Source organism: Astyanax mexicanus, chromosome 5, assembly GCF_023375975.1.
Source record: "Astyanax mexicanus isolate ESR-SI-001 chromosome 5, AstMex3_surface, whole genome shotgun sequence".
NCBI classification, from domain to species: domain Eukaryota; kingdom Metazoa; phylum Chordata; class Actinopteri; order Characiformes; family Acestrorhamphidae; genus Astyanax; species Astyanax mexicanus.
The window spans coordinates 38887041-38912665 of NC_064412.1; the positions used below are offsets into that span (position 1 = coordinate 38887041).

A 25625-nucleotide genomic window follows, 5' to 3' on the forward strand; every position below is an offset into this window, starting at 1 on the left:
CATGTTACACCAAAAAACACACCCATGATTAATTAATAGAATTAGCACATGCCTTCTGTGTGCTTCGAGATGCGCAAGTCATATTTTTTGCATCTGTACGATACCAAAGACACAGTGACACAAGCTGCATGGTGCACTGTTGATAACTCCCCTATAGATCTATAAAATGAGTATTACTGTAGTCAGCAAATTGGTCAAGGTCATGTTTATAGGCATAATAGTGATGCTAATGTTGGCTTAGGCAAGTCCCTATCTGGTTCCCTCTGTATCTGCGTGGGTTTCCTCTCACAGTCCAAAAACATGGAGATCAATTAAATTGGATACTCTAAATTGCCCAGAACTACTGTAGAATTTGTCCTGGTGTGGAGTACTGTGTGTAGAACATGATTGAAAAGCATCCTTAGGTGTCTAGAAAGGCGATATATCCTATAACTTAGAAGGCTATAAGTGTAACTCCATATGTTCCACATGTGTGTAATTGTGTATTACCACTGTGCCAGACTGTAGGTAGAGGGGTAAGCCAGCCTGGTCCAGCTGTCAGCAACATTATCAAAGAACAGAGCTGTCTGTATCTGTTCCATCTCTGAAGATATGGCCAGTTCTCCCTGTCACACACAGAGACCAGTGAACACACACCTCTAATACCTCCAGAATATACACCTCTATTACACAGATCCAACATAACATTATGATCACCTCTCATTATTATCCTTTTTTTTTTCAATCCTACTGAGCATATAGGACACGTTGTAGTTCTATAATTACAGACTGTAGTCCTTCTGTTTCTCTGCATACTTTATCATCTTTTTTTTACCCTATGAAAAGACCACCACTAAGCAGCTATTATTATTTGAGCGGTGGGTCATTCAAGCTTGAATCTGTCTCGTAGGAAGAAAAGAAAACTGTTTAGTATGGACTTTTTAAGAGGGATCTGGCAGCACAGTAGTGAAAAAGAATATCAGACTGTATCATAGGCAGTTGTACTAATTCCTTAGCTCTGTACTGTATTTAAAAAAATGTTACGTCTCTGTTTGCACTTCACACATAGTCTTTTTATTTATTTATTTTTTTTTTATCATTTTTATTTCAAATTTTTCCCATTTTCTCCCTAATTTAGCACAGACAATTACCCAACCCACTCACCAGGACTCCCCCCATCACTAGTAATGCCCCAACACACCAGGAGGGTAAAGACTAACTTCCTCCGATACATGTGAAGTCAGCCACCGCTTCTTTTCGAGCTGCTGCTGATGCAGCATTACCCAGCAGCCAGCGCGCTCAGAGGAAAGCGCAGCAACTCGGTTCCGATACATCAGCTCACAGACGCCCTGTGCTGCAGACATCACCCATTAGTGATGTGGGGAGAGAGCGCCATCTACCCACCCCGAGGGAGCAGGGCCAATTGTGCTCCCTCTGAGCGCCGGCAGCTTGATGGCAAACACATAGACTTAATATGACTGGTTATAGTTATACATAGTTATAAAATTACAAAAGACTCAGGAGAAAAAAAACTGAAACCATAGGCTTAATATGCATGGTTGTGTTTTGCACTAAATAGGACCTAAAAAAGTTTTGTTTTAATTTTTTATTTATATTGTTTCTATTTTTTATAGACTCAATTTGTGAGAGAAACCAGTCTGTTGAATTTGCATTGAGTTTGATTTTGTCAAATAAAAGTCATTTTTGAAGTTTTCTTTAAAATATTTTAAAATCTCGTCTCGTCTCGTTCTCGTGAAAGTGTCTCGTCACACCCCTAATAATAAGTTTAAAAAAAGGTGGCAGTCATAATGTTACACTTGATAGATGTATATGTTTACATAAATGTCACATAAGAGCAACATATATTTATTCTTTTGCACAGCCTCACTGAAACAACACAAACACACACCTTTAAACCCAGATCCAGCTCTTTGAGTGAACGGCGTATTTCATTGATCAGCATGTTCATGCGCTCACACTCCTGGAAGCACACCAGGATGTACGGAGTGCGCTCTGCGGTTTTGGACGTAATGTCTGACATGTTGTATTCCTCCGGCAGCTTCTCCAGAATATCATCCAGTACAGTTTTCACCTGAAACATTTATTTACAAATTTGTGAGTCAGGAACATCTCCTGGAGATTTTTCTAAACAAACACAGATTCCAAGATCACAAGTTCATTTAACTATTTCTCATAAGACTCCATACGTCTCCTACAGCTCCTACTGTCAGTCATTTCAGATGATCAAGAACAATCCAAGAACACACAAGATGAATTGGACTGAAAGCCTGCTGAAACTGTGGCTCTTGTAACTGTGTAGTGTACAATTATATTTCTATACGGTCCCATGAATTTAGAATACAACTCAACAATTTAGAGAAACAGCTCAGATAGTAGAATAAAAAGTACAACCATTACACTACTTTATCCAACATGGACTCTTCGCTTTAAACTTTTTTCTTAGGATGCATCTCATTCCAGTTTACCTGCACCTGGATTTTTCTTAATACTTCAAACATGTTTTAAATATTATACTGAAGTGGGCACAGTTTTAGATGTTTTTTGGTCTTGTGTCAAATTGCAGAACTACTGGAAGGAGATTCATTTGGACATACAAAAAATAATTGGTATACAATTTGTTATGTCCCCAGAAGTGGTCTAAAATGTCTTAAATTTTATTTTATTTAGCTAAAAGTAAAATACATAGTTGCTTGAAAAAAGCCCTCTTAGAGATTTCTTACTTATATTTTTCAGATTATCAGACAAACTTTAATATCAGACAAAGATAACCTGAGTAAATATAATAAAGACTTTTTTATTTAATAAGCAGAAAAAACAATGCAAAACAATCTAGCCCTTTGTCAATAAGTGTTCCCCATCCCCCCTTTAATTAACTGTGATTAATCAAACTTTTGAGCTCAATTTCACCAACCACAACTAGGCCTGATTTCTACCAGACCTGTAGAATCAAGAAATCACTTAAATAGAACCTGTCTGACAACATGAAGCAGCTAAAAGATCTTAAAAAGCAAGACATTATGCTGCAATCTGAAGAAATTCAAAAACAAATCATTGACATCTATCAGTGTGGAAAATGTTACAAAGTCATTTCTAAAGCTTTGGGACCCTTACAGGGAAAGCTATTATTCACAAATGAAGAAAACATGGAACACTTGTAAACTTTCCCGGGAGTGGCCAAAAGGGCATGGATAACTCATCCAGGACATCACAAAGAAACCCAGAACAACATTTAAAGAGCTGCAGCTCTCACTTGCCTCAGTTAAGATCAGTGTTAATGATTCAATAATAAAAAAGAGACTGGTCAAAAATTATCTCCATGGGAGAGTTTCAAGGCAAAAAATCTGTTAAACAAAAAGAACAGAACAGCCCATCTCACATTTACAAAAAAAAAAAAAATAATAATATCCTTCTGACTGACGTGACAGAGGTGGAACTTTTTGGAAGGTGTGTGTCCCATTACGTCTAGTGTAAAACTAACACATAATTTTAGAAAAAGAATGTAAGACATGGTGCTGGGGCTGCTTTGCTGCTTCAGAACCTGGACAACTTGCTGTATTAGATGGAAACTGTAATTCTGTTGTTTATCAGACAATGCTGAAGGAGAATATCCAGCCATCTGTTTGTGAGCTCAAGCTCAGAGTTTTGCTTGGGCTCTGCAGCAGGACAATGATCCAAAGCACACAAACAAGTTCACCTCTGAATAGCTTAGCTTTTGGAGGGGTCTAGTCAAAGTCTAATTAAGATGCTGTGGCATGATCTTAAACAGGCGGTTCATGCTAGGAAACGCAGTTGTTGCCACTAAGGGTGGTTATTAGTTTTAGGGGGTAAACATGTTTTCACGCAGGACTAGATTGGTTTGGAAAGTTTTTTTTTTCTTTAATAAATAAAATTATCCTTTAAAAAAGTGCTTTTTATATTTACTCAGCTTATATTTGTCTGATAATAAAGAAATCTATAGAGGGGCAAATACTTTTTCACGCCACTGTAGATATTACAGCCTAAGCTTAAGCTACTAAAACCTGTACTTCATCCACTCTGATCAGATCCACAAACCATAGTCTCCTCAATTTATTACTAATTAACCAATAACTGACCCAGACCATTTAATGGATGTGTGAAACCAGAAGTCACAAAGTGGTTCAGTGACTAAAGAACAAGACAGATGCAGCTCAGCAGACCTTCTCCTCAGTGCTCTGGGGGGCTCCCTCCCCCAGTGACGAGTCTCTGCTCTGCAGCTCCAGCAGGGTGTGGAACAGGTTGTCTGAGGTCACTGTCAGAAACTCGATCTCTGCGTTGGGGTGAAGACCATAATGCACTGGGCTCTCATGGGGAAGCATCTCATCTATGTAGTTGTGGTAACCCTGATAGTCCAGGTTGGAGGGAACAATGAAGCCTGGAGCCAGAGCCAACTTCCTGTCAAACTGAGAAACGAGGATGGAGCAGAGTCATTTTAGATTGCAATTTAAATATAATTAGATTAAATTAAATAGGGGCCATTTTCTTAATAGGGATTGAGAGAAGTCATAGACTGTATTTTACTTTCAATGGTAAAATCTCCATTAAAATATTCTCAAACACTAGGGTTAATCCCTGCCCCATAATCATGTCAATCATGTCAATATTAGTGCTGCCAATGTCAATGCATTAAAACACATGATTAATCTGGAAACTTTAACAAGTTTTTTTTTTTTTTGTAAAATTAATAATTATACCAACTATGGCCCCAATTCCTCCCATAATTAATTGATTTTACATGGCATGGCAATGTACAAGCGGATTTATTTAGTTCTGAAGGTACGTTATATTTATGTGCAATATTTATTTTATGCTGAAATATGGATTTAAATATGGAATTAAATCTCATAATTAACTCTCATTCTCTTACCCTCCCTTCTCTTCTCTTTTTTCCTCTCTTTCTTTATTTCTCTCACTCACACACACCCACACAAAAATGGGCACGCACATATGCACACACACACAGCTTCTCCTGTAAGGCATAAGTTAATATAAGGCAGTGTTTCTTCTTCTACCTGTTAACTCCCCTGTTATTTGTTAAAGCTGTGTATAACAGTAGAAGTATTTCAGCTGTTTGAGGTTAGAGCTGCGTTGCGGTAGCTGTGGTTCATTTACTCTATTAAAGCTTCAATGTGTTCGATGCTAAAGCTCTCCCTGAAACATTTACTCAGCAGATTAACCTATATAAATATCATTAAAGCTACGCTGAGATATTATAATACTGACAAGGTAAAGGTTCATTTTTGCCAGTTTGCAATGCATACCACAGGATACATGTGTTTTCCCATCACAGAATATTTCCATAAGTCTGGTTACATCTTCTAATTTAATGTTTTTATTTGATCTTTTTGTCTACATTGTAAATTAATACTGAGGTCATCCAGACTATAAATGAACATATAAGAAATCATGTAGTAACTTTAAAGTGTTTAACAAACCAAAATACTCTGGTATATGGTTTTTGAGGCTGGTAACTCATCCTGTGCAACAAAGGTAATTCTTGCTCTTCCTTTCCTGGGGCGGTCCTGATGAGAGCCAGTTTCATCATAGCATTTTTGATGGTCTTAAACTTAGGATACTTTAAATTGGAAAGATTAAATTGTTTAAAGATCGATTGACCTTTATTTATTTATTTTTTTTATTTTATTTAGTTGAGTATTTCTTGCCATAATGTGGATTAGAACATTACTCAAATAAGGCTATTCACTGTATACCACAGTGAAATTCAAGTAATTAACTCTTGACAAGTTCAGCACAGCTGTTAACTGAAAGCCTCAATTCCAGGTGACTCTACCTCATAAAACTGACTGAGAAAATCCTGCCAAGATGTGCAACATTGTCATTCAAAGAAAGAGGTGCTACTTGTTCTGGTTTGTTTACTAAATAATTCCATGTTTTTATTCATAGTTTTGATGACTTTAGTATTAATCTACAATGAAGAAGGTGTGTCCAAAATTTACAGTATGTATATATATATATATATATACTACATTAAGCATTTAAACCAGGGGTCACTAATAGGCGGACCGCGGTCCGGGTCCGGACCCAGGCGTTGTCCAATCCGGAGGCGCGCTCTCTCTGCTCCCAAAACAACCCTGTCAACTCCCCCCATCAGTTTTACCCACAACGTAATAAAGTATGTTACAGTAATAATATTAAATAAAATAAAACTGTTTTTTAAAAAAGCTGATATTTTGGTCAAGTTCAGCAAACATTTCTCCATATATTGTGCGATTTATCATTCATGTAATTATTATCATTATGGCAGTCTGGCCTAAATCTAATATAAATAAAATCAAATAGAATAAATATAGCATTTTAAAACAAAGTGAACATACAGATTCACATTATTAGACTCTATATGTTAAATTATTTAGGATGTTTCCATTTATTTTATGATAGGTTGATAATGTAATTATTGTGACAGGCCTATTTAAAACAATAAATATTGTTGAAATATACAAGTATGTGTAATTTGTTTTGTCTTTCAGTTGTTGATAAAACACTGACATAACTACTATAGAAGCTTCTTCAGTAAACAGAATAAAACACTGAATTATAACACAAGTTCCGGACCTTAGCCTGATGACATTTTCTCTAACTGGACCAAACTGAATTCTAATTAAATACCCCTCATTTAAAGGATAACTTGTCTTTTAACAAGTGAGAAACAGCACACATTTAGAAGCACATGTGACTAGTAGGTTAGTGGTGTGTGCACTAAAGTAGTGTTTACCTGGTTGGGCTGCATGTACTCCTCTAGATAAGTCCGGCATAATCTCCTGTCCCAGTCATCAGTTATGTGTCCTCCATACATTATCTCACCAAACAGATACCGCAAATCTTCCCACGGCACCTAGCAGTCAAATGATACACGTTACAACAATAGATGCACCCAGACGGAAGTGTTGGATAGCAGTGCTATTTAGAAGAAGGATGACAAATATTACCAAAAACAATAAATTATTACTGGCAATACAAACATAATATAAACAGAAATAAAATATAACAAGTTAACATATAGATACACAGATGTTCCATAAACTAGAAGACTAGAAGACATACACTTTCCTCCAAGAGTATTTTTTTTCTGCTGTAGACTGAAAACATTTAGGTTTGACAATAAAATATTAATATGAGACAAAAGATCCACATTTCAGTTTTCCATTATTTCCAGGTTTTTACATCTGGATCTGATACACAGTTCAAAAGACAGCACCTTCTGTTTGAACCCACGCATTGTTCGTGTGAGCAAAAGTATTGGAACAGATAAATGTAAAGTAAATTAAAGTGAATAAGTAAATAATATTTAGTTGGAAATCCTTTGCTTGCAGTAACTGCATCATGTCTGTGACCCACTACCATCACTAACCTTCTGCATTCTTCTTCTGTGACGCTTTTCCAGTCTGCAGTGGGTTTTGGGTCACTATTTTGCTGCATGGTGAAGAATCTCCCAATTAGCTTGGTTTCATCTTTCTTTAAATTCACTGACAAAATATTGTTGTAGACCTCTGAGTTCATTTTACATCAATGAAGATTAATAAACCCAGCACAAGCCATGATACTACCTCCACTGTGTTTCACAGATGAGCTGGTTTGTTTGCGGTTATGAGCAGATCCTTTCTTTCTCCACACTTTAGCCTTTTCATCACATTGGTAAAGATTACTCTTTGTCTCATTAGTCCATAATCAGTTCACAGGCTTTGCTCTGTACTTCACTGAAAATTCCAACCTAGGTTTCCTATTCTTCTTGCTGATTTGTGGTTGTTTTAGAGATTTTCTTTACAGCACTCACAATGTTTCTGTCATCAACTGCTGTGGTTTCTCTTGGTCTACCTGTACATCACCTTTTATTTACAGTAGTACACCAGTGACGACTTTCTTCTTTAGCACATTTCAATCAGCTGTTCTGGCTATGGAAAATATTTGTGCAATGGTTCAGATCATTTTTTTATCTTCTGGTTTCATATTAATTACTCCTCTAACTATAGATGCACAATCTGCATAGATAAAGCCCAAATCTAAAACTTAGAGCTGTTTATAGTTAATGTTTTAGGACACACATGGGCAACAAAACACATCTGATTGTCATATGTTCCAGTACTTTTGCTCACAACAAAAATGGGTAGTTCGGACGGAAGGCACTATATTCTGAACTGCGTATCAGATCCAGATGCAAATACCAGATGGAAATAAAATCTGAAATGTTGATCTTATATTGTCCTCATATTAATACAGTATTTTAACAGTCAAATTCAAATATTTTCAGTCTTAAAGGGAATTAAAGGGATTGAGCTCTCTGTTACAATACTTTTGGAGGGCTCTGTATGTGTACAGACTATAACATATACACTGGATGGCTGCTGCTACATCATTTATGTGAATGAGTGGATTGTAACAGTTTTTCTGTGCTGGATTATTCGCTGACAGTTGATGGCAGGATGAGCTGATGACAGGTCGACAGTTAAAGAAGCCTACAACAGCAGGTACAGCTCATCTCAGAATAAGAACTGTGGAGGGTAACACGAAACCTGATGAACCAACAAAACGTCAGGAGAGAACTGCAGGAATAGTGTCAGGAAAGGTGTATACTGTACGTAGGTGTATAAGTAGATCTTTGCCTGGTACTGTAAGCACTACAAACACACACATACACACACCTGTGAGTTGGCTTCTAGGTAGTTGTAGAGCACACTGACAGAGATGGTGAGATCTCCAGTGTTGAAGGGATATTTTCGGTTCCAGCCCTGAGGGCCAAACTTCCTCCTCTCAGCCACACACGCGTGGAAATAACACAGCGAGAACAGGATGGTCTTAAACTCCTGTTCACGAGAACACTGATCCAAAATGTCCTAAACACACAAACATGTACAGTCACGGTTAATATACACTCATACACTCATCATACTTTCATATAAAACAAACACAATTAAATAAAGACCAGGATCTCATTCTCTCTCACTTGGTCAAAGTTATCCAGTGCTGCATGAACGTTGGCTAACATGCCAGTCGGCGGTTCATTAGTAATTTTGATGGAATTTTCCAGGATGCCCTGAGGGATGATGTGCTCCTGAGGGGTGGGTGAAGGCTCTGCACTCATGAATACTCGGTAGTCAGGGTGACTGTTCTCACAGCAACGTTCCAGAAGCTTCTCCAAGCTTCCCAGCCACTTGGCGACCAGGTGGATGTTCTAATAGACACAAAGCACAAATTCACATGTCGTTTGGAGAGCAGGACAGACAAATCAAACAAATATTAAATGATAGCACAAATTAGGAGTATGCCGTATTCACATAGTATTATAAACAACATATTGGAACACACAGAAATTTAAAAGATCCATTTTGTGATAATAGAAGTATTGTGTCTTAAAAAGCTGTTTGTATGCATGTACTAATTGTACTGCACTACTAATTTACAGTATTTTGCTTCATTACATTGCTTTTATGTTAATTTAATTAATTCTGTTACATAATCTTTATTTTAAACAAAATCAGACACTTGATAAGTTACTGCTATTTACAAAACAGACATAATTTTACATATTTCATTTTAGTTCTACTCAAAGTTTAGAACTATTATACTTACAGTGGCTTGCAAACGTATTCATCCCGCTTTAACTTTTTTATGTTGCCCTACAACCACAAGCTTAAATGTATTTTATTGAGATTTTAAGTTACAGACAAACACAATGTGGCACATAACTGTGAAGAGGGACAAAAATAACACATGGTTTTTAATCTTTTAATCAAATAAAAATATGAAAATTATGATAAGCCAAAGTATTTAGCCCTCTTTAATCTAAAACCACTAAATAAAATCCAGTTTAATTAAATGCTTTCAGAAGTCACTTAATTTGTTAATAGAGTAAAAAGTATCACTGCTCATCACCCTGAACACATCATCCCCACTGTAAAACATGGTGGTGGCAGCATTATGCTGTAGAGATGCTTTTCTTCAGCAGGGACATGGAAGTTGGTCAAGTTGGTCGAGTTGATGGGAAGATGGATGAAGCTAAATAAAGGGCAATCCTATAAAAAAAAACCTTATAAAGGCTACAAAAGACTTGAGACTGAGATTCACCTTCCAGCAAGACAATGACCCTAAACATACAGCCAGAGCTTCAGTGGAATGATTTATATCCTGAACTAAATCCTGTTGATCAATGTGGCAATACATGAAAATCGCTGTTCACAGATGCTCTCCATTCAACCTGGCTGAGCTTGAGCTTTTTTATAAAGAAGAATGGAGCGAAAATCTCAGTCTCTAGATGCACAAAGCTGTAATTGCAGGGAAAGGTGGCTTTACAAAGTATTGATATGGCTGAATGCTTTTGCATTATTTGATTAAATTTTGAAAACCAAGTATCATTTTTATTTTACTTTAAAACTATGTGTTACTTTGTGTTGGTTGTTGTTTTTCACCTAAAATCACATTAAAATATATCAAGATGTATTAATGTTTAAAAGTTCAAGGGGTATACATTTTAAATATATATATACCCTGAGATATCATATTATTTTAAACACACACCTGTAGTATGACCCAGTGGCCCTCTTCTGAAGCTTTCTCCATGGCCAATTCTGCTACAGCTTCTTGGCCTTGGCCAAGAGACACATTATGCAGTTTCCCCAGGTCTATAGTGAAGCCCAGCTTTTTACCTACACACACACACACACACACATATACTCAAGTTTAGACACAAACAGAAGACTATATGGATACAAAGCTTCAAATGCAATGTGATAACATGAACTGGAATTATACAATGTCAGTAAATAGAACAGGGAAGTACAGATGGTGTATTTTAATGGCTGGGTGTCAGTATCAGCCCGACATCAGCAGAAAATACTGGATTAAGTATCAGAGGTGAGGAAATGAATCTGAACCGGTCCTGAAACAAACCCACATCTAAACAGCACACACACAGAAGTTAGATTACTGACTGTAGAAAACATTGGCAATGCAATTTCTCTCAAAACTGATGTTACCACAGGCCTATTGCCTTTACTGCTTCTATCAGTCAGGTTGTAAGGAGGAGTAAAGCCACTCCACTGAAGTACAGCGTTATACAGGAGCTCCAGTTTAGTTCTCCAAATTAACATTAGCCGGTAACTGTGCTAAGCACTAGCTAGCTCTTTGGTCATCCAGACGTGAGTATTATCTGCTTGTAGTCTGCTGCTAACCGCGGCTAACACTGCTGGATCAGCCTTAGCATTAGCCGCTAACCACGCTAAGCGCTAGTTCTTTGGCCTTCCAGAGTTGAGTATTATCGGCCTGTAGCCTGCTGCTAACCCCAGCTAGCACTGCTGGAGCAGCATTAGCATAACCCGCTGGCAGTTAGCCACTAATGCTTATGCTCCAGCATCAGCAAAAATCTAAGCTTATTGTATATAAATGGAAGAGCTTTACTCACCCAAATAAAAAAGTTTTCAGCAGGTAAGTATTATCAGCCTGTAGCCTGCCGCTAACCCCAGCTAGCACTGCTGGAGCAGCATTAGCATAACCCGCTAGCCACTTATGCTAATGCTCCAGCATTAGCGGAAATCTTGAAATCTAAGCTTATTGTATATAAACGGAAGAGATTTACTTACCCAAATAAAAAGTTTTCAGGAGAGAAATCTTTGCAGATTAACATTCAGCGCTTGTTTGACTCGTCTGATTTTTTTTTTTTTACTTAAAATAGATTAGCTTTACAGGTCTTGCCACCGAGCAGTGAGACCTGCTGAATTAGAAGGAAAATATAAATGCGCCTTATAATCCAGTGCGCCTTATGTATAAAAACAGTCCAGAAAATAGACGTTTATTAATGCCTTATAATACAGTATTTTTAATTTTTTTTAATGATCACTGATGTTTGCTGACTTTCTTGCAGCTGCTCGGCGGCTGTTGCCTGGACCATAATAGCTTGATTCTCTGTCAAAATTAATGTTTGTCCTCATTTCTTACTTTGTCTGAATTTGGTCCTTTAGGCTGTGCAATAAACTCAGTGAAGGCAGTCTGAGATGCTTGGTCCAGGGAAAGGGGGCAGGACTACCAAATCAGAAAAAGTGTTGCTTTGCAGAATTTCTGGTTGCAAATTCGACAACATGGCAGACATTTCTGGCTTTATGAAATCCCGGTGTCCATGTTTTCTATATGGTCATTGTGTTAGATGTACAGCTTTAGGTTGGGTGGGTTATCTGTACTGTGAGAACTGTAAACTATCAGAGTGTTAGTGTAAGAAGTGTAGGCAGTTTTACCAAGAGACTCCACATCTTTGAGTGGGTCGACTCCTGGAGAAAGAATGAAGAAGACGGGAGAAGCAGGACCACTCTCTTTAAAGGATCGTGCAAACTCCATCTTCCTCCCTTCTGTATACTGCACCCCCAGCTTCTCCTCCACAAAGTTCCTGCACACATTTGGGTTTTTTTTTTTGTTTCAAAAACCAACACAGAATCCAAAAAATATACACATACATACATACTCAGCTAAACACACATACAGCTTATTATGCATTTCTAATTGAAAACCTCTGGAATGTAATCAAGAGGAAGATGGATGATCACAAGCCATCAAACCAAGCTAAACTGCTTGAATTTTTGCACCAGGAGTGGCATAAAGTTGTCCAAAAGCAGTGTGTAAGACTGGTGGAGGAGAACATGCATAAAACTGTGATTAAAAACCAGGGTTATTCCACCAAATAAAAATAAACCATAATAATACTTTTGATCAAATTGATCAGATTTAATTGTGCAAGGCATGAGATTCATTCCTCTACACTATGCATTTGTACAGTGTAAGTGTAAATACTCTGTGTCCTGATTGGATACACTCTCATCAATCCAGATTTTAATGGCAAGTGTCAGCAGGGCTGCATGTTCACACACCTCACAGCGTAGGTCATGCGGTCGGGTCGGAGAGCCCGCATGAGGATGAGCTTCTGCAGGGAGCTCTTACTCTTCCACTCCTGAGGGAGCTTCTCTTTCTCCGGACACTCTGACTCCACCACCTTCTTCCAGCGCTTAGGAGAGCCCTCGATGTCCCGGTCCAGCCCCCGAAACTCATCTGTGAAACTCATCGTCTGCAGGACACACCAAACAGAAATACACAGTCCACTATTATATTAGAAACTGTGATTATTAAACAAGTTAGCAATCCACTGAAGTAAAATGCATGATATCCATGTACCATATTTTTCACACTATAAGGCGCACTTAAAATCCTTTATTTTTTTTTTTTTCAAAAATCGTCAGTCCGGTGCACCTTATGTATGAATTTTTTCTTTCAGTCAGGTTCTACAGGAGTTTCAGTTTAGTTTCTCCAGCACCAAAAATGCAGCAGTATTAGCATTAGCCACTAAGTGCTAGCTTTTTCGCCATTTAGAGGTAAGTACATCTCACTGTACCCTGCTGCTAAACCCAGATAGCACTGCTGGAGCAGTATTAGCATTAGCCGCTAACCATAATAATATAATATCATAATAACCATAATATCAGTGCACCTTATATATGAAAATAGACCAGAAAATAGATGTTCATTGACAGTGTGCCTTATAATCCGCTGTGCCATTTTAGTGTAAATCGATAAAAAAAATTAATATGAGAGCAACAGACGATCTCACCTTTTATTTAAAACCATATTTTGTGATTAATCATGATACATCACAAGTTAAAATGCTCTCAACAGCAGTGATGCTGTGCATATATCCCTAAATAAAACGCTAATATGTCACCAGGCTCTGTAAAACGTTTTTAATTATGTTGACAGCAGTAATTGCTTTATATGTGAAGCTGCACATTTGCCAAAGGGGTATTAACGTTTGTTCAGTTAAACATATAAATATGTCTTATAAAATTAACTGCTCACCTTATAACAGACATAATAACAACCCAATATCAGATAATAATAATAATAATAATAATAACTAAAATGTCATGGATAGGAGTCAGAATCGAGAAACTCTGCCGTAAATAATAGGGGCACAAAAAGGAAGTTTTTATAAAATGCACATTGGCACTTTAATGTAAAACATTACTTTCCATTTCCATGATGTGAATGTGGAAATTCTTTGCACTAATGTCACTATGCACCTCTTGTCTAATAAGGTGCACTGGATTATAAGGTGCTTTTATGCGACACAAGTAACTAGTAGTAGGAACGGGGTTTCGCCATGTTTTCATTCTAATTCAGCAGGTCTCGCAACTGGAGGGTGAGACCTGTGAAGCTAAAAGTTAAGTAAACAGAACTGTAATTCTTCAAGCGCTGGCTTTTAATCTGCACAGATTTCTCTCCTGAAAACTGTTTATATGGAAAAGTAAAGGACTTCTGTTTATTTACAGTAAGGTTAGATTTCCAGATCCACTAAAGCTGGATCATTAGCATTAGCGGCTAACCACTAGCGGTTATCGGCTAATGCCACCAAACAGCACTACTTTGAGGAACTCTGAGTGTTCCGCTAAGCCAGGACAATATTAGCTAGTGGTTCATTTCACCTAGCTTGTTTTAACACGACAAAAATGCAGGCCCGATACACTCACCTCTGAACGGTGAAAAAGCTAGCACTGTGGTTAGCAGCTAATGATAATGCTACTCTAGCAGTGCTAGCCGAGGTTAGCAGAAGGCTACAAACAATTATTTTCTTTCTAACAACAATAACTGTAATTTTTGTGTAAGAAATAAAGATTTAATATTTGAATACACAGAACAGCACACATCATTTCTGAACTAAATCATGCAGGATCTGATATCTGTCTCTACTAAAGAAAGACACAAGTTCTGACAGTGCTGACAGCCCTTTACCTGTGAGAGACTTAATGCAGTGTGTATACAGTTTGCATGGGTGTGTGTGTATTGGTGCGTAATACCTTAATAGCACTCCAGGAGGAGTGGGAGAGGAAGTCAACAGGGCTGATGTAACTGTGGTCAATACTGAAGCGCAGGAGGAAATCCAGCTCACGCACATTAATCTCTTTACTCATGAGTAACAGCTGAAACACACACACGTTTACTTCCTTAATTACTAGCTAATTAAACAAATGCACACACATTTATCTCCTTACTAAGCAGTAATAGCTGCAATGTACATGCATACAGACGAGATCACAGGTTTATAAACACTCATTAAGGCGATATTGGCCTTTTTGTGGTTGTGACAACATGCATATATTATATATTATAATATGATACTAATAATGAGTTTCTTTGATTTAACCAAAGTAAAAACCTCTGGAATATAATGAAGAGAAAGATGGATGTGACATAAAGCTATCCAAAAGCAGTGTGTAAGACTGGTGGAGGAGAACAGGCCAAGATGCATGAAAACTGTGATTAAAAACCAGGGTTATTCCACCAAATATTGATTTCTGAACTCTTAAAACTTTATGAATATAAACTTGTTTTCTTTGCATTATTTGAGGTCTGAAAGCTCTGCAACTTTTTTTGTTATTTTATCCATTTTTCATCTTCTGCAAATAAATGCTCTAAATGACAATATTTTTATTTGGAATTTGGGAGAAATGTTGTCCGTAGAATAAAACAACAGTGTTCATTTTACTCAAACATATACCTATACATAGCAGTGGTCTTAGAATTTGTTTTTTTCAGAACTGTATATGACATTCAGAATATTATGACCACCTCCTTGATTTAACACTTACTGTCCAGCTAATTAGTTCTACTGATCATATAGGAAACTATGTAGTACTATGATTATAAAGTGTAGTCCTGTATATGTTTCTCTTCATACTTTATTATCCTTCTTTCCTCCTGTTCTTTAGTAATCAGGACCCCACAGGAGAGACCACCACAGAGCAGCTATTATTTGGGTGTTGGACCAAACTGTCGATCAATCACTGTAGTGACACTGGCATGGTGGTGGTGTGTTAAGGCCAATCACTGTAGGCGCTAGCCTACGCTGTAGCCTGACGTGAACCTCCCCATAAATGTAACTATGTGTCGCATGATTGGTTCGCTGATGCTTGTGTTCCCATCCACACGTTCCCGCCTTTGTGGTTTAAACCACAGAGTGATGTAGAGTCACCAACATATGAAAACGCATATATAACATAAACGCAGACAGCAGCGTAGGACACTCGCACAGGCTACACCGTAACCTAAAGCCTAAAGGCGGGAATATGCGTTGGCATGAGTGGATCAGATACAGCAGTGCTGCTGGAGTTTTTAAACACTGTGCTCACTCACTTTCCTCCACTCTATTAGACACTCCTATCTTGATGCTCCACCATGTTGGTCATCCTTTAGTACTTCATCAGTGCCCACAGGACTGGACTACAGATGACAGGTTTCCAGTAATCCATTCATGACACCACTTGAGGCAATAGTGCCATACCTGCCATATTGTGCCAAGTTTTACAGAGCAACTTTCATTTTAATGCCGATTATGCCGTGTATGTCACTCATGCTTCATTCGCTTCAAATACATGTATTTTCATTACATATACAGTGGCTTGCAAAAGTATTCATACCCCTAGAACTTTTTTAAATTTGTCACATTACAACCACATACGTAAATGTATTTTATTGAGATTTTAAGTGATAGACCAACAAAAAATATTGCATAATTGTGAAGTGGACTGACAATGATGATAATAACATGTTTTTTAAAATTGTAATCAAATACAATTCTCAAAATTGTGACGTGCAAAAGTATTTAGCCACCTTTACTCTAAAACCATCAGGCACTCAGGTGGGAGAATCTGTCCACAGAAAAACTATAAGTCATGAAATTCACAAATATGACCTTTATGGAAGAGTAGCAAAAAGAAAACCATCGTTGAAAGAGAGACATGAGAAGTGCTGTTTGCAGTTTTTCACAAGCAAACGTGGAAGAAGATGCTGTGGTCAGATGAGACCAAAGTTGAAATTTTGATGTGTGTGGCAGAAAAGTAACACTGCTCATCACCTCGACCACACACCATCCCCACTGTGAAACATGGTGGTGGTAGCTTCATACTGTATGGACACTTTTTTTGAGCAGGGAGAGGAACGCTGATGAGAGATAGTGGGAAGAGGAATGGAGATAAATACAGTGAAATCCTACAAGAAAACTTGTTGGAGGCTTCAAAAGACATTGATCCTAAAGATAAAGGTAGAGCTACAGTGGAATAGGTTAGATCAAATAATATTTATGTGTTGGAAAGGCCCAGTCAAAGTCCTGACCCAAATACCATTAAGCTTCTGTGAGAAAATTGCTGTTCACAGACACTCTCCATCCAACCTGGCTGAGCTTGAGGGGGGTTGCAAAGAAGATTGAGCAAAAATCTCAGTCTCTTGATACACAAAGCTGGGAGAAAGATGGCTCTACTAAGTATTGATATAGGAGGCTGAATATTTTTGCACGTTACACTTTTCAGATTTTTATTTGATTAAAAAATGTGAAAAACAGGTATCCTTTTTGTTCCACTTTACAATTATGTGCTTCTTTTTCTGTCTTTTTTTTTTTTAATCACTTAAAATCACAATAAAATACATTTAAGTTTTGTAGTTAAGTAAAGTGACAAAATGTATGAATACCGGTACCTTTGCAGGTCACTGTAAATCAACTGCCTTTCCTATACAACTTTATTTGTTTAAATATTAGTTACAAGACACACTAATCGGCAAATGCGTAATTATTTACTTGTGGCAGATTTTCATCCACTGCTTTATTAGAAATCTTTGAAAATCTTGTGTGTACAGGTAGAGTCTATAGCTGATCTGTTAGTGTACAATTTGCATTAGCCATCTTGTATTCCTTAATAAATGATGAGTTTCTGACCACAGCATCATTTATGGTGATACCAGCCTTTAGTCAAAGACTAATCAAAGAGTTTAACCTGAATCAGACTGCTAGATCTTCTCCCTGAACCACAAAGTAGAGCTTTAATGGGTGTGACACATGAGGAGAGAATGTTAGCTTTTAATGAAGGCAAAGGTGCAGTTTACAGAAAGCTTAAAAAACCCTGGGTGTTCTGTTGGTGTAAACTGGTGTGTGTGTGTGTGTGTGGGTGAGAGGGAAAGACAGAGAGAGAGCTGAAAGCTGAGCTCTGCAGCAGAAGAGAGTGAGGACAGACAGATGACGCTACCTGAAAGGCAAGCTGAGAGGTGAAGGTGAGCTTGTCCCTTTCGAATAAGCCTCTGTTGATGTAGTTGAAGGTGGAGAAGGTGATGCAGTCGATGAGTGTGTTCACACGTGTGTTAACATCAACACACAGCTCTGCGTTCTGCACAGCCTTACGAAATACCACATTAAATGCCTGGGGAAAGAAACACAGGGTGAATTAATGATGTTTGGGCCAATTTATGCTACTGAAACAAATCTACGCCAAAGCCAATGCATACCCTATGCAAAGCTGCGTACCCTATGTTGTAGCCTGTACCATAGCCTGACATGTACCTCCTCAGAAATGTAGCAGCAGCTGTGATTGGTCCACTGAACCTTGTGTTACCATCTACATATTCCTGTATTTGCAGTTAAACTGCAAAGTACTGCAGAAATGCAAACACACAAGTATAAACGCTGACAACAGCGTAGACTACTCACACAGACTACTCCATAGGTACTCGTTGTGGTTGACTCACCACAGAAGTCTAATACAGCCTTAAGAGTGCTTTCACATCTACCTTGTTTTTGGATTTTCTGACTTTCAGTTTCAGTTTAGCTTCACGTAAAGCCCTTTCTGGATGGGATTTCTTTCTCAGGGGAACGTCTGTGATAAATATTTCACACTTCTTCAGTGATAAAACTCCTGCATCCTGACTGCAATTGAAAAAACAAGAGGACCAGTGAGTTTTTTTGGCTTTCTCTGTCACATGACATTGCGTTCAGTAGCTCCTCCATTTCCACTTGCTTGTGTTTATGTGGATCTCTGAGAAAACATGCACCCAAAGTGTAATTGCAGTGTGTGGCAGTGGATAAATAGCTATTTTATTTAACGGGAGGTGATGAAACTGAAAGATGTTAAGTCCGGATGGGACTACAACTACTGGAGGACCACAGAGTTCAGTGAAAAACAGAAGTTAATTCTGTAATCCTGTCATTTTCTCAGAGGACGTCTGAGAAAAACACATACATGGTCATTCCAGACGGGAATAAAATCACAGAGGACCCCCCATAAAAGAGAAAATCACCCCAGGACCCCCTGAGAAACTAATCCCATTCAGATAGGGCTTTAGTCGTTGTGTAGCACACCATATAGCTTGAATATTTTCACAGATTTTTAACACAAAGTTAATTTTTACTATAAGTGGGTTATGCAATTGTGATGGGCAGTGTGGACTGCCAGCAGGGGGGCTGGTTATACATAGGGCAAGAAAACTCCAACTCCCAGAATCCCCAGCGGTGATTAACACCAACCAGCACTTTATGCAAACCCCAGTCAAACCAGATTTCTCTGTCACACCTTTGTAGAGGGCACTCCATATTATTTTGTTTCTAAACTAAAAGTAGAAGCATTTCTGTGTGGAGAAGAGATAAAATATTGTGTACTATTGGGTACCAGTGTGCTGAAATGACCATCCCTGCTAAGCCTAATATATTAATTCTAAAAACTGGAGTGTCGGGTCGCTTGTCGCAGGAGTTCTTCTGTTTTTTTCTTACGTACTTACATCACAGACACAGCATCTAAAAAAGGATCTGGCTCAGTTTTACTGAACGCGAGCGACTGGTGGAGCAATGGAGACTTCAGAAGGGGAAACTCAGAGCTCAGAAATTCATTCACTCATAATAAAACCAAAGAAACGAAGGAGCGAAGTTTCTGACTGAGCGTGCTCTCTCTCTCTGTCTCTCTGACTGAACATAACCTGGAATCGGATTCATCTGCTCTGAAAGGAGGCCGCATCCAACCCGTCCAGTTTAAAATGATTTATCCAAATGCTCGGTGCAATTACCCATTCTCACCAGAGAGGGCCCTAAATCCCCCAAATTCCAAAATTTACAGACATCAGCTTTAATTAATAAATTATACAAAGAAATATATTAATTATAAACATATATAATTAAAATTAAATCCAGTCTGCTTTGCACATGGATCCAACACCTATTCCGACTTTAACATCAATTGGTTATTTTTTTACATAAATATCAGGTGATGGTAGTGCATAAATCAAGCAGCCACTCCCATCCCAGTCTATATTTTTATCATGTGCATATGAGTCTTAAATTATACATCACGCTACATTATTCTGCCTTACATGGTAAAACTACTTCTAAACTAATCCCGACCAAAGAGCACTAAAGACAAATACAGATTTAACAAGAATCATCCAGACGCTCAGCAGCAGACCTTGAGGGAGAACTGGTACATAGGGTTGATCTTGTTGAGGTCGTTGATGATGAAGTACAGGAGGGAGGCTCGCACCGCTACGGGCCTGTAGTGCTCACGAGCTTCATTTATCTTCACCTCATTGACCTTCGCCTCCAACACCTGCTCAACACACACACAGCAGAGCTCTGAAGAGACGAAACACTGAGAAATGATTCAAACATGCAGGAACCAAAATAACAAATATAGAGCAAAGAGGAAGGAGATTCTGTTAAGAGTCTGCTGAAAAGCTGTTCCCTGTAGTAATTTTTCACTGCAGTTTTTTAATTGTTGTCTGATTTATAAACACTAAGTACGTGCCTTTGATTGGTGGGGAAAATACTCAGAAGGGTTTTCAAGCCATTTTAAAACCCTGTCATTTTACCTCATAATGAAGTACAATGATATATGTTTTTGGAGAATGGGCTTATGAATAATAATCTCAAAATAATCTAATTAGCATGTTTTTTTTTTCTTCAATTTTTTTCTCCCCAATTTAGCTAGGCCAATTGTCCCACCTATTCAACTGCTAGTCAGCTGTATATCTCCCATCACTAGTGATTCAACAACACCAGGATGGTGAAGACTAGCACATAGCACACAGCAGAAGTTTGAAAAGAGGCGGAGTCTCATGTGTCGGAGGCATGGAGGCATGTGCTAGTCTCCCCCATCACTAGTGATTCAACAACACCAGGATGGTGAAGACTAGCACATGCCTCCATGCCTCCGACACATGTGAAGTCAGACTCCGCCTCTTTTCAAACTTCTGCTGATGTATCATTTCCAAGTGGCATCACAGCGCACTCGGAGGAAAGTGCAGCGACTCAGTTCCGATACATCAGCTCACAGATGCCTTGTGCGGATCGACATCACCCTTTGGAGTGATGAGGGGAGAGAGAGAGCCATCTACCCACCGAGAGAGAGCAAGACCAATTGTGCTCTCTGTGGGCTCCAACAGCTGATGGCAAGCTACAAAACCAGGATTCGAACCAGCAAACTCCCGCTGCTTTAGACCACTGGACCACTTGCTGGCCCACGTTGCATGTTCTTACCGATGCCCTGTTTTTTCTAATGTTGCAGTACGAACATTGCAATTATTCTTTAGATTTTTTTTTTTTTTTTGGCTAACGTTAGCATTTAGCCCAGCATGTATACCAGTTAATCTCCATATTCCACCATAAGCATTTAGCTATGAAATCTTTCACTGGTAGGATGGATGTATGCCAGTTTTCTATGCCAGTTTTGAAGCTGTAAATAAAATGAGTTAATGAGTTCGTATAAGATACTGTAATTGACACATTTTACAGGCCGGTTTTAAAGCAGGATTATATTTTTTAAAAGGAGACAGTAGTGTTCACTGAATGATTGAATTATCATTCAACACAGGCAAATTTGCTGTGTAATGTTCAAGCTGTGCCAAGACAAGCACAGTTTCATAGTATAGCTCCACATTTCCAAACAAATCCATACAGAAACCAATAAATTAGGTTTAAATTCATCCACTTTTCAAAAGTACCTTCATCTCGATCTCTGCTGCTGTGTGCTTGGTGGTTTCCAGTTTCTCCACCAGCATGTTGTCCCCCAGAAAGTTACTTTCAGCAGCAGAGAGTCTGGTCAGCAGCTCATCCTCCAGCTGCTTCAGCTCGATCTTAAACGTATTCTGCTGCTTCGTCAACTCAGACTGGATACACAGAGAGATACAGGTCAGATTTGCAGCTCATTATCATATTACAACCTTTTGTTCTTAATCACTTAAAGGAGAACTCTTGTGTGAAATGGACATTGGGTGTATTAAAATGCAATAAAAAAATACTAAACTTTGTTGAATAGCCCAGTTTTCTGAGATCCAGTATTTTGTGCACTTTGCCCAAACAGGCTTTAGAATAAGTGAAATGGGGAATATTATGCACCTGCAGATAAATCACTTTTTCCATCACTATCAGGCTCAAACACTCCACACTTCATTGGTAGAGTCCGGAGAGTCTTAACATTTAAAAAGAGGCAATTAGAACTTTAAAATTGCACAAGAAGTTTATTAAAAGCCACTGTTTACATCCCATAGCGTAGGTAAATCTCTGGGCGCCGCCATCTTGAATTTAAAATACAATAAGTCAACCGTTAAGCATGAATAGTAAAACATTTTGAGCAATGTTTATGTAATTTGTTGTTGGTTTTTTGCATTCTAGATATTTTCAGCAACAGCTAAAATTCATACATTTCCAAGGAATTCATTTTGCAATCTGTTCAACTATCCTACCCATTCGTTCATGCTTGAGGGTTGACTTATTGTGACATTAATTTAAGAGAACTAGGAGATTTATCTACACTATTGCATGTAAACAGTGGCTTTTAATAAACTTCTTGTGTAGTTTTTAAGTTCTAAATGCCTCGTTTTAAATGTCAGGGCTCTTTAGCTTTTACCAATGAGGTGTGGAGCTACTTTGAGCCTGGATAACAGTGGAAAAAGTGATTTTTCTGCAGGGGCAAAATATGCCCCATTTCAGCAAAGTGCACAAAATACTGGATCTCAGAAAGTTGTGCAAGAGCAGAGGTGGGCTATTCAACAAAGATAAGAACATTTGATCAATTTTAATACATCCAAAGTCCATTTCAAACCGGAGTTCTTCTTTAAATCAGATAAATTCAGTGAGCAGCTCATTCATGTTTGTTTCTCATTATGACACATTACTGTAATTATTTTAAGGTAAAAATCATGATGTAATGTAAATGATAGAACAACCATAACTTGTATATTAACATTTTGTTCTAGAAATCAGGTCAGAACAAGTTATATGACTATTTAATTAAAGCATGTTAATTGTTAAAATGGTTGGAACAGATCTGTAAGAGCCAAAGATACAGAAGTTAAAATTTTAACTTTGTATCATATGTATAAGACTTTGAGCTTTTTACTTTCTCTTTTTTATGTCATGCATGTATAAATTATGTTATGCAAGCAGCACAACAGGGTTGACAATTTTAGTGAAAACTAGCAGTTGATAAGAAGACATGTTTTTGATTAAAAAAAAAAACAATAAATAAAAATATATATATTAATATATATACAATTACTGGAATTTTTCAATATGACAATTGCCATTTGATGAAAATTTGTCTGTCATATAGTTGCAGAGACATTATATATTTTGATTAATGATGACCCTGTTTATTATTTAAATACATACAGTACTGGAACAAAATAAGAGACCACTTAAACGGTTCTCTGATTTTACCAAATTAAAAACCACTGGAATGTATTCAAGATAAAGATCAAGATGATCCCAAGCCATCAAACCAAGCTGAACTGCTTGAATTGTTATTTCTGCCATTTCTCATTTTCTGCAAATAAATGCTCTAAATGACAATATGGAATGTTGTCCATAGTTTATAGAATCAAACAACAATGTTCATTTTACTCAAACATATACCTGTAAATAGCAAAATCAGGGAAACAATAATTGTTTTACCCTATTAATATTTGCTTACATAGACTCATTACTGTGCAGTGAGGCCCTTCTAACTGTAGTGGATTAAACAGAGGATTTCTTCATTGCTTGGACACACACACACACACTACCCCCATGGTCCAAAAGGAATGTTCTAACTTTACAATCACCCCCAGAACACTCTAGAAGCCTTGGAGTAATCTTTTTCAAACAGCCTTAAATTTCAAAATGACATTTCCTGACTATTTCTTCACTCAGCCTTGCTCAAGAGCCCTAAATGCTCAAATTCTGCAAGGACTCTCTTCCCCCACCGTCGTAAATTCCGACAGGCAAGGACCGAGCCTTATCTGAGCACTCAGCAGAGGGGAGGAATTTCTCAGTAAGGAGATTTTGCTTAAAATACATATATATTGACTATATAAAAAAAGTGTTTTACAGAATGTTTACTAAATAATGGTATATGTGTCTGGTATATGGTATATGTGTTTGGATGTGTCCTGATTAAATTTTCCTACACATTCAAGTCTGAATCAACAAGGTTTAACTAGCATTTGATAGTTTAGCTTTATTTGTTTATCAGTGGTTTAACCACGTATTATCTTTTCAGTGATTTAATTGGGTTTAAATAATAACATGACTCTTGATCTCTTTCTGACAGAGTACCATCCATCGTTGTATTTCTAAGATTATCTTGAGTATTACAAAACTGTTTGTGGGCAATATATATACAGGTGCTGGTCAACGAATTAGAATAATTTGAAATAGTGCAATCATGAAATTCTTTGAATGCATTTTTTGTGCAGAAAGCAAATCAGGTGTTCACCGCACCTGTCCTACTCGTTAGACTAATCACAGAACTCGTTACCTGGAAAAAAATTTGCTCAGCTGAGCTTTCCAAAAGGCCCATTTAGGCCATTTAACTGTGACACTGTTGTTTTATTGAATTAGAATAATGGAGAAACCGTTTCATTGAATTAGAATAATTTTTATTATAATTACAATCATCACTTTCTCAGTATTTTCTGGCTGCCCCCTTGGCTTGTATGACTGCCTGAAGTCTCCGCAGCATCGATTTGACCAGCTTGTCGCAAGTTTCCGCACTCACAGCTTCCCAGGCAGTGGCGATGTTCTGCTTCAGTTGGTCCAGCGTAGTAGGCTTTCTGTCGCGAATTTTCCGCTTGACGATGGCCCAAAGGTTTTCAATGACATTGAGGTCAGGCGAGTTGGCCGGCCATGCCAAAACTTCAAGCTGTTTTTTAGTGAACCAATCTTTGGTCGACTTTGCCGCATGAGCCGGTGCAAGATCCTGTTGAAATATGAAGTCTTCTTCGCCGAACTGTTCCTCAACAGTCGGAATCAGGAACGTTTCCAGAACATCTTGATATACGGCAGCATTGACCGTCTTCTTGAGGAAGCAGAGTTTCCCTACACCTCGAGCGGACATGCATCCCCAGACCATAACGCTCTGGGGAAACTTGACGGATCTTTTCACGCACTCGTGGTTGTAGGTTTCACCACCACGACGCCAAACACGAGGACCTTGGCCACCGAAGGAGATGCAGAAGCGTGATTCGTCACTGAAGACCACTTTCTGCCAGTCTTCAGCAGTCCACTCGCCATGTTCTTTGGCCCACTTCAGACGTTTCTCCATTTGTATCTTGTTCAGCATCGGTTTTACTGCTGGAACGCGAGATTTGAAGCAGAGTTCGCGCAGACGACGGTAAGTGGTTGATCTGGAGACGTCAGCCGGTCTGCTTGGAAGTGAGCTCGGAAGTGGACTTGAACCGGTTGCTGACTGCGATCTTTCTCAGCTGCTTGTTGTCGCGAGCAGAAGTTTTTCGGACGCCGGAACAGTTGGTGCGCTTGCTGCAGTTTTTCTTGA

General features: G+C 38.2%; 1 protein-coding gene across 1 annotated transcript in view; it reads right to left on the bottom strand.

Annotated features, from left to right (window-relative positions):
* dnah9l (dynein, axonemal, heavy polypeptide 9 like) overlaps positions 1-25625 on the bottom strand; it is a 132024-nt gene that overhangs the window by 3454 nt on the left and 102945 nt on the right. The window contains exons 69-81 of the mRNA XM_049479653.1: positions 21814-21978; positions 20280-20420; positions 18081-18251; positions 14862-14984; positions 12885-13078; positions 12258-12406; positions 10549-10676; positions 8978-9205; positions 8676-8867; positions 6752-6871; positions 4179-4421; positions 1889-2071; positions 490-605 (exon numbers count right to left, since the gene is read on the bottom strand). Coding sequence (XP_049335610.1) covers positions 490-605; positions 1889-2071; positions 4179-4421; positions 6752-6871; positions 8676-8867; positions 8978-9205; positions 10549-10676; positions 12258-12406; positions 12885-13078; positions 14862-14984; positions 18081-18251; positions 20280-20420; positions 21814-21978 — 2153 coding nt within the window. The remainder of the gene's footprint in view (positions 1-489; positions 606-1888; positions 2072-4178; positions 4422-6751; positions 6872-8675; positions 8868-8977; positions 9206-10548; positions 10677-12257; positions 12407-12884; positions 13079-14861; positions 14985-18080; positions 18252-20279; positions 20421-21813; positions 21979-25625) is intronic.